Below are 13851 nucleotides of genomic sequence, written 5' to 3' on the forward strand. Positions count from 1 at the left end.
ATGGTGACAAAAACATTTAGCCTACACAGCACACTCCCTGAGATGTCAGTTCAGAAAACAGCTAATGGTTATGTCCCATTCTTCCCATTTAAAAGGTTTAAGGAAGGATCCAAACATCATATGATATCCAAAATGCAGCAATGATGCTGGAGTTCAAAACCAGTATGGAAAGTAATGAGTATAAAAGAGAAGGAAAGGAATGCCAGAGAAGCTTCCCAATTCTCTTAATATATTCATTTTCATTGTGAAGTCATTGCTTATCTTTCTATTATGCATATCGAAATTTAACTACATATTAAGAACAATGTAGGTTGGTAGAGTATTTTCTTAAAGTTAATGATAGGGAATTAACACACTTTCAATGCAATGGGCTATTATATAGCCATTAAAATGATTGAAAAATACTGAAGAAACATGGAAGAGGTTTATGGCATAATGTTAACAGTAGAATATGAATGGTGTATCAATATGATAATACTTTTATACATGCATACACCTTATTTTCTTCCTCTTGTTGAAAATTACAGAAGGAAAAGAGCTCAGTAAAAGGCACAAGAAACAGATATAAATGTAGAGATAACTCATTCGCACACTCAGGAATCAAAAAAAACCCCACAAAACTGGAAGCCATACTATATATACGGAAAGGACCTGTAAGGTAAAAGAAGAGAATATATGTATATATATCTACATATATATTTAAATATAATTTTAAAGCCCTGACATGACATTATAAAACAAGGAACCACTAAAGATGCCATTGAGTTCATTTTCTCTTGGCCAACTATTGCTGGGTGTGTGAAGAGGGATTTGATAGAGATATCCTGTTTAGGGCTGAGTAGTTCAAGGTTTCCCACTCTCTGCATATTTTCTGGGTGTGCATTTTATTCTATATTTGTTCCCATCTGCTGTAGGAGGAAGCATCTCTGATGATGGCACTGATCTATAAGTATAGCAGAATGTCAATTGGGGTCATTTTTCTACCATGCTCTTTTAGTAGAAAGAACCAAAACAGTAGTACTTGGTTTGAACCTAGGTCACTGGGCTATCTAGTCTCAGGTTCTTGATCACCTAAACAGCTTTGGGTATGGGTTCCATCTTGTGGAGTGGGACTTAAGTCAAATCAGATATTGTTTGGTTACTCCCACAAGCTTCGTGTCATCATTACATTGGCATATCTTACAGGCAGGACACAATTGTACATCAAAGGGTTTGTGGCTGGGTTGGTATTTACATTTCTCCTTTGGTAGTATGCAGAATACCTTCCTGTAACAGAGACACTAGCACCTGTGGGAAAAGCTCTGTGTAGGCACCATCTCAACTTCTCCATGTTCAATGAGTTTATAGGTTTCATCTTCAGCATTAGGACCTTGCCATCACTTTGTGGGTAGCACACTATAATCTTGGCAACAGCCTGGGTTGTTTGTTTGAGGTTCCCATGGGGCCAATTTGGCCAACAACTCTATTAGATGTAACCCATTCCTTGTACTGGAAGCTTCAATTGGTGACAAGAGATGTCCAGTTGAACCTATGCTTCCCCAATTATTTGGCAATTTCATTTAGATTGCCTTTATATATGTATTTATTTGAGGAAGCTTCTACTATAGGTTTCTATACTACCTCTCAAATGTCCTTTGAGTGTATGCCCAAGAGTGGTATAGCTGGATCTGGAGGAAGACCAATTCTCATCTTCCTGAAGAACCAAAGACTGATTTCCGTAGTGTCTGCACAAGTTTGTATACCATCAATGGATGAGTGCTCCTCTTACTCCACATCCTCACCAGTATGAGCTGTCATTTGTTTTATTGATCTTAGCCATTCTAACAGGGTAAGCTGAAATCTCAAAGTAGTTTTTATTTGCATTTACCTGGTGACTAAGGATGTCGAACTTTTAGTTTAGATCTGTATCCCATTTTCAAAATTGTATTACTTGCTTTCTTGATATCCAGGTTTTTTGAGTTCTTTATATATTTTAGATATATTATTTATATATTTAGATATTAGCATTATATTGGGTATGTAGTTGGTTAAAAAAAAATGAAAATGAAAAAATCCAAAACAAACAAAAACAACTTTTCCCATTCTGTAGCCTGCTGCTTTGTCAGGATCATGATGTCTTTGCTGTGTGGAAGCTTTTCAGTTTTATGAGGTCACATTTATTAATTGTTAAACTTAGTGCCTGGAATACACCTTAAGTTTTGACCTTAAACATGTCAAATTATAATAGATTATTCGCAAGCACAATTCTGTTATATTTGTACATTTTTGTTGACTTTTTTCTTTCAAACTCTGATTTTTAAAATTGTCTTTATTATTCAATGTCAGAAAAAGTGTTTTCCAGAAAAATACAAAGAACAAAATATTCAGCTACAAGGAGAAGAGATTTATTATTTTCTAAATGTCTCCTGCAGACCTAGTGTTTGACAATATTTAGAATGACCTTCAAAAAGGAAATAAAGAAACAGGCGTAAGAATATGGGAGGGAGAAGACAGGCCAAAAGAGATCATTAGCTTCCTTTATTTTGACTGCCTATTGACTATGAAATTTTATATAGCACTGGACAATGTCTTATCAATATCTGTGTCTTCTCCTTCACACTTTTGAAAGTATATAAGTTTTAAGATGAATTGGTCATGAAATGTGATGGCTCAAGCCATAAATGCTATCTTAAGTTAGAAAAAAAAAGACAAAAAAGACTGAGGCAAACAAAAGAGAGAGGTAATTTGAGCAGTCACACAACTGTGGGAGAGCAGCATTCAGTTCTGAGACACCCTTTCAGGGGAACAGCAGACTGGAACACGTAATAGATACTGCACAAGGCTGAGGTTTTATTTGTTGGTAGAGGGCTTGCCTGTCATGTATACATCCCTGGATTTGATCCTCACCACCAAGTAAACTGGGCATGGTAGTGCATGCCACTCCCAGAACTTGGGAGGTAGAGGCAAGAAGACCAGAAATTCAAGACCAGCCTAGGATATAAGAGATACTGTTTTAAAAATAAAAAGGATAACCAGAAAGTACTGTTAAATGTTTAGAGTGATAGATGCTATAGATTGATGATTCACATGACAAGACATCATTCTTAAAAGATACTATGAGTACCATGACATCCCCAAGTAGTTTTAATTTTCATTTCTCAAATTAATGAGGATAAGGAATACTTTCTTGAGATATCTCTTAGTTGATTTTATTTCTTCTTTTGAGAACTCTCTGCTCAAATCAATAGCTCAGTGTTTAATTGGGTCATTTGTTTTCTTTACTTTTTATTTTTTGAGTTCTTTATATATTCTGAATAATAATCCTCTCCTTTGAGATTTCAATCAATCACAGTTAGAATAGCTAAGATCAAGAAAACAACTCACAACAAATGCTGGTGAGGATGAAGAGAAAAACTAATACATATTCACTGTTGGTGGTATTGCAGACTGGTATAGCAACTCTGGAAATCAGTGTGAAAATAATCCAAAAGCTAAAACTAAATCTACCATATGCTAAGCTATGGCATTCCTTGGCATATAGCCAAAAGGCTGACATCCTGCTTCACAGATGCTTGTTCAGCCATGTTCATTGCTACTCTGTTCACAATAGCTAGGAAATGGAAAGAACCTAAATGTCCTTCAACTGATGAATGGATAATGAAAATATGGTGCATACAGATGGTAGGATTCTATTCAGCTGTAAAGATAAATGAAAATAAAATTATGAAAATGTCATATAAATTAATAGAACTAGAAAATATTCTACTAAGTGAGGTAGCCCAGGCCCAGAAAGACAAATGCCAGAAGTTCTCTCTTATTTCTGGATCCTAGGCCCAAATCTTCAGATGTACAGATATTCTTCAGATATTATCTGGGCTAACCACAAAAAAACAAGACCATAGAAAAGGAGTGTATAGGGGGAGCTCTACAGCTCTACAAAGGGGAATATGATAATATGAAGGGGAGAATGGGGTGGAGACTTAGTTGGGGAGGGGAGATGGAATACAACATAGAAGGAGAGAGACAGAGGAGGAATAAACATCACTAAGAATGTTTGAAATATCCATAAGGAATCATCTTGTGTTTACCTAAAATTATATAGAATATATAATGCAGTTTAAATCAAGTTATACCACCAGAGATGATAATACTCCACAAGAGCCACAGTCTAGCCAACAAAAATCCCAGCAGCAGGCACAAAAAAAAACCCTTCCTTTCTTTTTTACACATATAAATGGAAAGTATATTAAAAGAATGTGTTCTGGGTCAGGAAGGGTTAGGTGGGATGGTGGATGGGAAGACAAGGTAGAGGAGGGAGTCTAGGGAGGGATAATTAACACTAACAACCTTTGAAATGGCCATATGGAAACCTTATACTATAGGTGCTTCCTAAAATGTCTATTTATACACATCTAAAAGGAGTTTAGTTGGAGTCATCTTCTAATAGGGGAGAATGCCTCATAAGGTATCATATGGATCAAACAAAAATCCCAGTACCAGGTGGGGGTTACCTCCATTCCAGTTTTTGGTCAATGGGATCCAATAGATGCCCCAAACAACACAGTTTATTGCCACTGCTCTTGGTTACCCTGCAGAATTCGATAATAAGACCCTATTGCCAAAGATACCATATTCCTCAGTCATAGGACATGGAGAAACCAAGCTAGTACTGACCTGGAAGCTTTGGTCCTACTGGCTACCTTTCATAATGCTAGCAGTTTCTATGCATACTACTTGGGGAGAAAAGTCATTAACAATCTTACTCAGCTATGAATCCTACAAACTATCATAACTAGCCAGATAATATATGCCCATAGGTGCAATACTGGCATAAGTGTTCTCAGAGTAACCAACCACTTTCTGGTTGCATTTGAGGTCTACTCCACAAATAGAACTCTTGTCTGATACTGTTAACTGGGCCAAGAAACTGTGACTGAGTAGGTCATAGGCCCTAGGGGAGAACATACTTCTGTTATTCTGATAAACGAACATCTATTATACTTCCTACTAAGTAATTATCTTTTTTCAAATTTATTTATTTTATATTCATCCACAGTTTTTCCTCCCTCCTCTCCTTCCAGTCCCTCTCTCCCACCTCCCTGTGTCCCCCAATTCACTCCTCCTCCATTTCTATTCAGCAAAGGGCAGGACTCCCATGGATATCAACAAAACATAGCATATCAAGTTGCAGTAATTCTAAGTAAACACTTTGACTTGTCACATTATCCAGGCCCACGATTTGGAAAGAAGCCTCCTACTCCATCAGAGGCCAGGCCAACATCCCGAACCCCAGGTAAGACCCCTCCATCCTACCCTTGCCTGCTCAATATAACCCGAACCACCACTACTCTCCTTGTTACCACATCCCTGCCCACACCTCTGGCACAAGTCTCCTCTTCCACCAGAGACCAGGCCAGCATCCTGAACCTCAAGTAAGACTAGTCCCCACCCCACCTGTGCTCATCTAGCATAACTCCAACTGCCCCTCCCCTCCTGCTCACCATACCCCAGCCTACATCTCTGGCAGAAGCCTTCCACTCCATCAGAGGCCAGGCCAGCATCCTGAACACAAGAGACCAGGCCAGCATCCTGAACACCAGAGACTAGGCCAACTCCCTGAAAACCAGGCAGAAGCCTCCTACCCCATCAGAAGCCAGGCCAGCATCCTGAACACCAGAGGGCCCTGAGCCAGATAAGAAGCCATGCACATAGCCAGAACTGCAGCCCCAAACTTGGCAGCAATTGCCTGCTGGAACAGAGGCCATCTAGTCTATCAGAAGCCCAGCCCCCAACATGAGTGGAGACTGGACCACAGGCCTCAGCAGCCAGAAGACCAGAGAGGAAACAGAAACCAAGGAAGAAAATACTCATCCAACAAAGACAAATCCAGAAATCAGCACTTAGACCTATAATCACTTCAAATCTAGATGCCTAAACATAAGTGTAAGAACACAACAATAGCCAGGGAAATATGTCACCACCAGAGCCCAGCCATCCCACTACAGCAAGCCCTGAATATTCCAAGACAGCTGGAGCACAAAAAAATGACCTTAAAAGAACCTTTATGGTGATGATAGATGTCCTTAAAGCAGAGATAAAAAGCTCCCTTAAAAAATCAAGGGAAAGAAAACCAAAAATTGGAGGAAGGAAGTCAATAAATCTCTTAAAGAATAGCAAATAAAAAACATGAAAAAAAAACAAACCACAATTGATGGAAACAAATAAAACTGTTCAAGACCTGAAAATGGAAATAGAAGCAATAAGGAAAACATAAACTGAGGGAACTCTGGAAATGGAAAAATCTAGATAAGTGTACAGGAACTACAGATGCAATTATCATCAACAGAATACAAGGGATGGAAGAGAGAATCTCAGGCATTGAAGACACGCTAAAAGAGACTAATAACGTCAGTCAAAGAAGATGTTAAATCTAAAAAATTCCTGACACAAAACATCCAGGAAATCTGAGACACTGTGAAAGGAACAAAGCTAAGAATAATAGGAATAGAAAACCTCCTCTCAAATTGCTAGTTTAGGGGATGAGTCTTAAGAGACTCCCCAAACAATATAGGCTATTGCTGTTGCTACTGGTTGTCTCTCAGAGCCTGAAGATAAGTCCTTATTGCTGAAGACACCACACACTTCAGACATAGTACTTGGAAGAATCTAACTGACTGAACTGAAAGACTCCTCCATGAGTACTAGCTCACATGGTACTGGAAGATGCTATGCAAGCTGCAAAGGGAGAAAAAGCAACCAAAGAGTCCTACCTAGCTGTGATGCCTACAAAACACAAAAAGGACAATCATGGCAAGATATCCCCAAAGGTATAACAGTGGCACTTTTAAAATAGGAGTAACCAACAGGCACCTTAAGATGGACTTAAGGCCTGCTTGATAAAAAAGAATTCATGCCTGGTACTGTAAGCCTAACCAAATACCAGTGACTAGTGAAATCATAGATCTTAGAAAAGAATCTATTACTGTCACTTTCTCAAACCAGTATATTTTCTAATTGTATTCTTAATACTTATCCTTATACCTAAAGAGATATATAGCTCTCATTCCTTATCAAAGAAACTTGTTTTTGCAGCAGCAGAAGACCATTACAGAAAGCCACAACTGGTCACAATACAGAGAACAAATAATAGCAGGAATCCCAGCTCCACTTGATATATTTGTAACAAAACACCTAAGGCTCAGGGAACATCACAGAACAGGGGTAGAAAGACTATGAGAGCCAGAGAACCAGAAAGTCGGCTGTGAGATTATGTCTTCTATATAGGACAGGGAAACTGCACCCATGAAATCTCAACAGTATAGTAGGCTAAACAAGTCCTGAACAATGACTACCAGTTGACATACCAATATGGCTGGGAGAAGTCTCATATGACCCCACCCACAGATATAGACTGATTAACAAATGCTGAAAAAAAATCAGTCTTTCCTAGATGAGGCCCTAATTGGTTATCTAAGATGTCTATGTGGGGTAGGGTTTAGGGCAGGCATAAATTATGTCTCACTATACGGCCCAGACTGGCCTCAAATTCATAATCCTCAAATTTCAGTTTCCTGAGTGATGAGGTTATAGATGTGTGCCATCACATGCAGCTCAAAACCCAGGTTTAAACATAAAAGATAGAAATGACATTGAACTATACCATGATAAACTTTGTTAGACTAAAGGAAGAATTTCTTTATAGTAAAGCATCAGAGACTAATCTAAATGACCAAGGAAAGATAGGCAAGGTTTCCTGGAGGCATCTGAGACTAGAACTGATTTCACATTTCTGTTATGCCTGAGCTCATTTTCCCCCAGGGGCAGGAAAGACAACATTTGGAAGCATCTTTAGTGTTAGCTGTTTAGTACTTAGTTTCTTCTATTGTAAAATTAGTTCCATGGTTACAAATGGCAATGTCACAGATGATTAGTCATAATGATCCTGAGCTAATCTCTGAGTTTTTATCCCCCTGGCTAGATTTAGAAACATGTGGAGAGTGCGGTAGATTGTCATATTAACACATTCACACTTGAACACCAGATGCTTCCTTGAGTGCTAAGGAAGGAGGGCCAGAAAGTGCAGAAGAGTGCTGTCTAACTCCTATAGATTTCTCCAGTGAAAATATATCTACGGAGTACAAAACCAGAGAGATTAAGAGCCACATATTACTCAGAGCTCTGCAACCCACTGATTTTAGAGATGGGGAAGAAGGTCAAGGATGGAAAAGACTGATGATGTCTCATAGCTAATCAGTGACCAAAATATGACTTGAGCCTTGCACTCTCAATTCTAACTCTGCTTTCTTTCTGAAAATATTTTGGTGCTTATGGGCTTTGGTTTATAGATAATATAATCTAAAGCTAGAATACTGTCCATGGTCCAGCTAAATACAGATTTCTCAAATTCTCTTTGGTATTTGCTGTTGAAAAGTAGAACAAAGAGATAGTTTCTAATGTCTTCAACAAAAGCTGTAACTAGGTTGGTTGCATTGGACTATTCCTCAAAGCAGCATCATAGCACTCCTCTTTTTGTACAGATTAACATATCCATTGTCGTGTCTTGTGTTTTGAGGACATGATGTTTGAGAGTTGGGGAAAATACGGCATACTTCTAAGACTAAAGGACTTCCATGGGGTCTGAGACTAGAAACACTATGAAAAAATTGTCTAACTAGGGAGATCTGTTAATACAGACAATAACAATACTGTTTGCCCTCTTTGAAGATCGAATGATATGACAATCAAATTAGTATGTATATGTGAACAATTATATTTATTTTTTATTTTGCAATACTTTTTTGAGAATCTACCATGTGTCAGGCACTGTGTTATTGATTTGACATCAGTAATTAACAAATGAGATCCCTATCCATGTATGGAATTTACATTTTAGTAAGATAGACGAGCTATAAGTAAATGAATATAGAAATGTGCAATTTACCCAATAGTCAAATGTATAATAGAGAAAAGTAAAATAGGAAGAAGAAGAAGCAATGCAAGCTTAAAAATTTTCATAGAATATTTAAACAACTTGAAGCACCTAATTGGAGGAAGATTTCTCTAGGCAGGGGGAAAATAATTCAAGGTCTCTGTTTGGGAGCATGTCTGGCACGTTCAATGAATAGTAAGAAGCCAGTAGGGGTGGGTTAATAAGAACATAGGAAAAGGAGCAAGAGGTGAAGTCAAATAGTGAGGGGATTGACCCTACATGACCTTGTAAGTAATAACAGTTTCAATTTTTACTTGAAGAGAAATTATGAGCCACTGGAAAGGTCTGAGCAAAGGGGAAAAATACAACCTTAGGTCATAATAGCCTGCCCTAATTATCAAGTGGCGAACAGATTCTACTTAGTTTAGTACTGATAGCATCACATATAATCTAGCTATCATTTTGAAGTACCACTTCTCAAACTTTTAAATGTATTGCAAATTAAGTGGGCGAATGACTAAAATACACAGTCTTACTCAGTAAGTTTGAGATAGAGCCAAAGATTTTGCATGTCTAACAAGGTCTCAGGTGACGCAGATGTTGCTGGCTACAGTACAAATCTTTGAGAAGAAGATGAGAGCTATGGATAGACGAGTAAATGAAAAAAAGAATTTTGAAGGAAGAAATAAAACTACACTTTCTAAAATATCTGGAGCGCATTTAATTATAGTATTACATTTATGATCTAGGGATATAGCTCAGTGATAGTACAGTTACCTAACATGTACAAGGGCCCAAGTTTAAACCTCAGTAAAATTCACATGTAAACGACAACAGTGGATTTACTTAATTCCCACAACAACTTTCACAAGTAGCTATATAATGGAGCCCAAAAGACAAATGAGAAAATTGAGCTCAGAGTATGTGTTTGTCTGATGTGGCGTTACCTTTAAGGCTACAGGGTTAATTTGTGACTAAGTTGAGATATAACAGACAGAACAATTATGTTTCTAGAATCCTTATTCTTTCCACCATATCTTATTGCTTCATGACATGAAGAGGATAATTTTTAATCTACTTCACCAAGAAAAGAAAATGAGCTGAGGTGAAATTTAATACCCCAAATCATCTTTTCAAAACTATACTGTCCAATGTGATTTCAAATAGTAGTGTTATTATTTAAATTTAAATTAATTATATTTCAACAAAAAATTGAAGTCTTCCTTCTCATTAACACCCGCCATGTTTCAAAAGCTTGGCTGGCTAGGAGATGTCTACTGGAGAGAGGAGATAAAAACATTTTCATCACTGCAGAACATTTTGTTAGACAGCTCTAGGGAAACAAGGACTTTGAAAATGTTACAACTATACTCTCAAACAGAAAGTAGGCCCCAGGTTAAGAAAAGAAAATAGGCTCTGATTTCTCCTATGAGGGAAGGAAACAAGGTGAGTTAGTGAAGGTCAAAAGAAAGCTGGATTTGTGTGTGTGTGTGTGTGTGTGTGTGTGTGTGTGTGTGTGTGTGTGTGTGTGTGTTTAAGCTTTTTAAAACAGGGCTAGAGAGACAGCTCTGTGGTTAAGAGCACTGGCTGCTCTTCCAAAGGACCCGAGTTCGATTGCTAGCATCCACATAGTGGATCACAATCATCTGTAACTCTAGTTCCAGGGATCCAATGCCTCCTCAGGTACCAAGCACACACGTACTGCACACAAACATGCAGACAAAGCATTCGTACACATAAAATAGTACATTAAAAACATTTTTAAAACATTCTTTTCTCCATTTTCTGTTGATTTTCTCTTACTGCTTAGTAATAAACCCTTTGGAAATGTTAACTGGCCTTTACTAAGCTAAAGATAGTATGTGGGGGGCAGGAGACTCCCATAGTCTAGAGACCTAGAAAGCATGGAGTTGGGGAATATAGTGACACCAACTAAAGGGGTTGAGGCTCATTGATCTAGCCTTCATCTCCTGTTAATTTCTTTTACAAGTACTGATTTGTTTAAATTAACCACAATGTTTTCCATGTGAGGAAGAGTACTGGCACATCAGGATCACCAGCCATGCTGCTCTTGAAGCTTGAATATGCTCATGGCCTTACCATAGCCCTGGATAACACACAACTTAGGTGGCAGGAGTGAAGACCTTACATCTGCATTTGTAATAAAATGCATAGGGACTCTTCTATACATTCAAGTCTCTTAATTTCTTGCTTAAATTTGCTTCAATGAATGAGGAAGGTTAGGCCTTTGCTGGATCAGAAACCAAGAGGTTAAGAGTAGAGGTTCATAAAAGGAAAGGACAGAGACAAAGAAGAGGAAGACAGGGAGGTAGGGGGTAACAGGACATAAAGTACATACATATTAATGAATTATTGGCAAAGATGGATGAAACATGGGAGAGAAAAAGAAATAAAAAACCCAAAGGATGCACTTTCATCCAATTGAAAACTATCTGGGAGGTCAGTGCAGCTGCCTCTTCTAACGCTTTGGGACTGGAACAGGTAAGTCTGTGCAGACTGTCAGCTCTTTCTAGAAGTGTCTGTATCCCACCACACATGCCCCCACATGCACCACCATGGCTACCTCGCAAATGTCCTTGAGGTGCTTGATGTAATGACGCTCGGTGCTCATGATCTCATTGATGACATTGGCCCGCATCTGGTCCCGGTTCTGAAGTGGCCGGCCCAGACAAAGGCAGTCTGAGTTGGGGTCCAGGTGCCCATTCTGCACATCACTGGGCCCTTCCTCCACCCCATCCTCCTGGTTCACCCAGAGCTGTGGAAGTAGGCAAAGAAAAAACAAATAATAATGGGTTAACCTTCTTTGAGAAATTTCCAACTAAATAGAGAAAGGATAAATGAGTAACTTTGTGTTCACAAAGCCTTCAATCAGAAGCTTTTGAAAACAGAGTACCCAGGACTGACTCTAGGATGTCTTGTTGGTTCTAAGCCTGGCTTCAAATTCAAGAAGATTAACCTACCTCTGCTTCCTGAGTTCTGGGGATTAAAGATATGCACACCCTGCCTGGCTCCTTCCTCTTGCCTTTTTTCAAATGTGTGTAATTGATCCCTTAATACTGACCATTTCACCCAATTAAGAAGTTCTATGATGGATAAATATTCAAAGGAATGGAGTTGGTTTTTAAAAAGTTATTCCAAAACATTGGAAAATGATGCATATACTTAGTTGTATTTATAATAATGAAAACAATTATTCCCTAATATTCTGTTACCTTCTCCCATCCCAGCCAAGGTCAGCATGTGAGATATATTCACTGGGAAGAATTTCATCTCAGAATGCTGTATCAGGCTTGCCAAAGAATCAGGGTAGACTAATGCATACCTTTTCACAAGTATTGTTCACAGATGCTTCAGCTAGCACACATAGGCTCCCAGGTGACAAGTAAAAATATGAAAAATGCCTAGAATCTGTCACACTTCTAGAGGACCTCTCAAAGCACTTAATGGATGATTTCCTCAGCCATCATTGAATGGAAGTAAATCAGGGTTAGTGAAATCAAATTTATCAGTTATCTGTATCAGACATATACTGTGCCTAACCACTACATAACTGTAAAAGAAGCATTGAAGAAGATGACTGAGTTCTCTTTCATTTAGAGCCAATGAAGTCTTTCAAAATCAGAGACAATAACTAGTTCTTGTCCTTCCTTTTCTATTCCCTCTGTTATTGCCTTCATTTCTTTATAATAGGACAAAGTCCCAGGTAAACACTTAGCTCCTACTACCAAACCAGGTCGTTGCCAATGACTTTTATTGGCTAGCCTCAAACCCCAAAATCATCAAAAGCCCCACACTGATTATTATGATGTCCTTCATACTACCATTCAAAATTATCACAATATGGCTCCAACTGTATTTCCACTCCTATCTCCTACTATTTCCTTCAGAAATAATAGGCTTTTCTCAGATTTCTTTTTTTTTCTGCACACAGATTGCAATAGATATGTCAAGCCTATATAGAATGCAGAAATAATATAACCCAAAGACTTTTAAAAACTTAAACAATAGTGACTCAAGCACTCAACTTTCTTATAAGTAAAGAAACTGATCACCACAGACACTGCCAGGGAAAACATCTTTGATATGCCTGTATATATGTGTTTTCTAATGTTTTTAAATTATTTAATCAGTATAAGGAGATATATGCGCCAGGTGGTAGCGCACACCTTTAATCCCAGCACTCAGGAGGCAGAGGCAGGCAGATCTCTGTGAGTTCAAGGCCAGCCTGGTCTACAGAGCGAGTTCTAGGACAGGCACCAAATCTACACAGAGAAACCCTGTCAAAACAAAACAAAACAAAACAAAATGTTGAAATAGAAAACAAGGAAGACTGTGGTGGTTTGAGTGAAAATGGCCCCCATAGGTTCATAGGGAGTGGCGCTATTAGGAGGTGTGGCCTTGGAGTAGGTGTGGCCTTATGGGAGGAAGTGAATTACTGGGCACTGGCTTTGAAGGTTCAGAAGCTCAAGCCAGGCTTAGTGTCACTCTCTCTTCCTGCTACCTGCAGATTCAGATGTAGAACTCTCAGCCACTCCTCCAGCATCATGCCTGCCTGCATGTTGCCATGCTTCCCATCATGATGATAATAAACTAAATCTCTGGAACTATAAGCCAGGCCCAATTAACTGTTTTCCTTTATAAGAGTGGCTGTGGTCATGGTGTCTCTCCACAGCAATAGAAACCCTAAGACAAAGACCCTGATTAGTAGAATCAATGACAAGAATGGCAATATTACACCAGACTTACAGAAAAAAAATCATTGAAAGGGAACAATATGAACAACTGTACAGTAAAAAATCAGTTAAATGATGAAATGGATAAATTCTTAGAAATATACAAACTATAACAGACTCAAGAACAAATAGTAATCTAAGTAGGGCAATAAGAAGTACAAGACTGAATAATCAGAAACTATTCACATG

At 38.4% G+C, this 13851-nt stretch overlaps 1 protein-coding gene across 6 annotated transcripts in view; it reads right to left on the reverse strand.

Annotated features, from left to right (window-relative positions):
• Nucleotides 1-13851, reverse strand: part of Arhgef9 (Cdc42 guanine nucleotide exchange factor 9) — a 165995-nt gene that overhangs the window by 63078 nt on the left and 89066 nt on the right. For all 6 annotated transcript variants that reach the window (XM_052732890.1, XM_052732917.1, XM_052732908.1 and 3 more), the window contains exon 3: nucleotides 11493-11684. In XM_052732890.1, coding sequence (XP_052588850.1) covers nucleotides 11493-11684 — 192 coding nt within the window. The remainder of the gene's footprint in view (nucleotides 1-11492; nucleotides 11685-13851) is intronic.

Source organism: Peromyscus californicus, unplaced genomic scaffold (genome assembly GCF_007827085.1).
Source record: "Peromyscus californicus insignis strain IS unplaced genomic scaffold, ASM782708v3 Scaffold_10__1_contigs__length_136768540, whole genome shotgun sequence".
NCBI classification, from domain to species: Eukaryota; Metazoa; Chordata; class Mammalia; order Rodentia; family Cricetidae; genus Peromyscus; species Peromyscus californicus.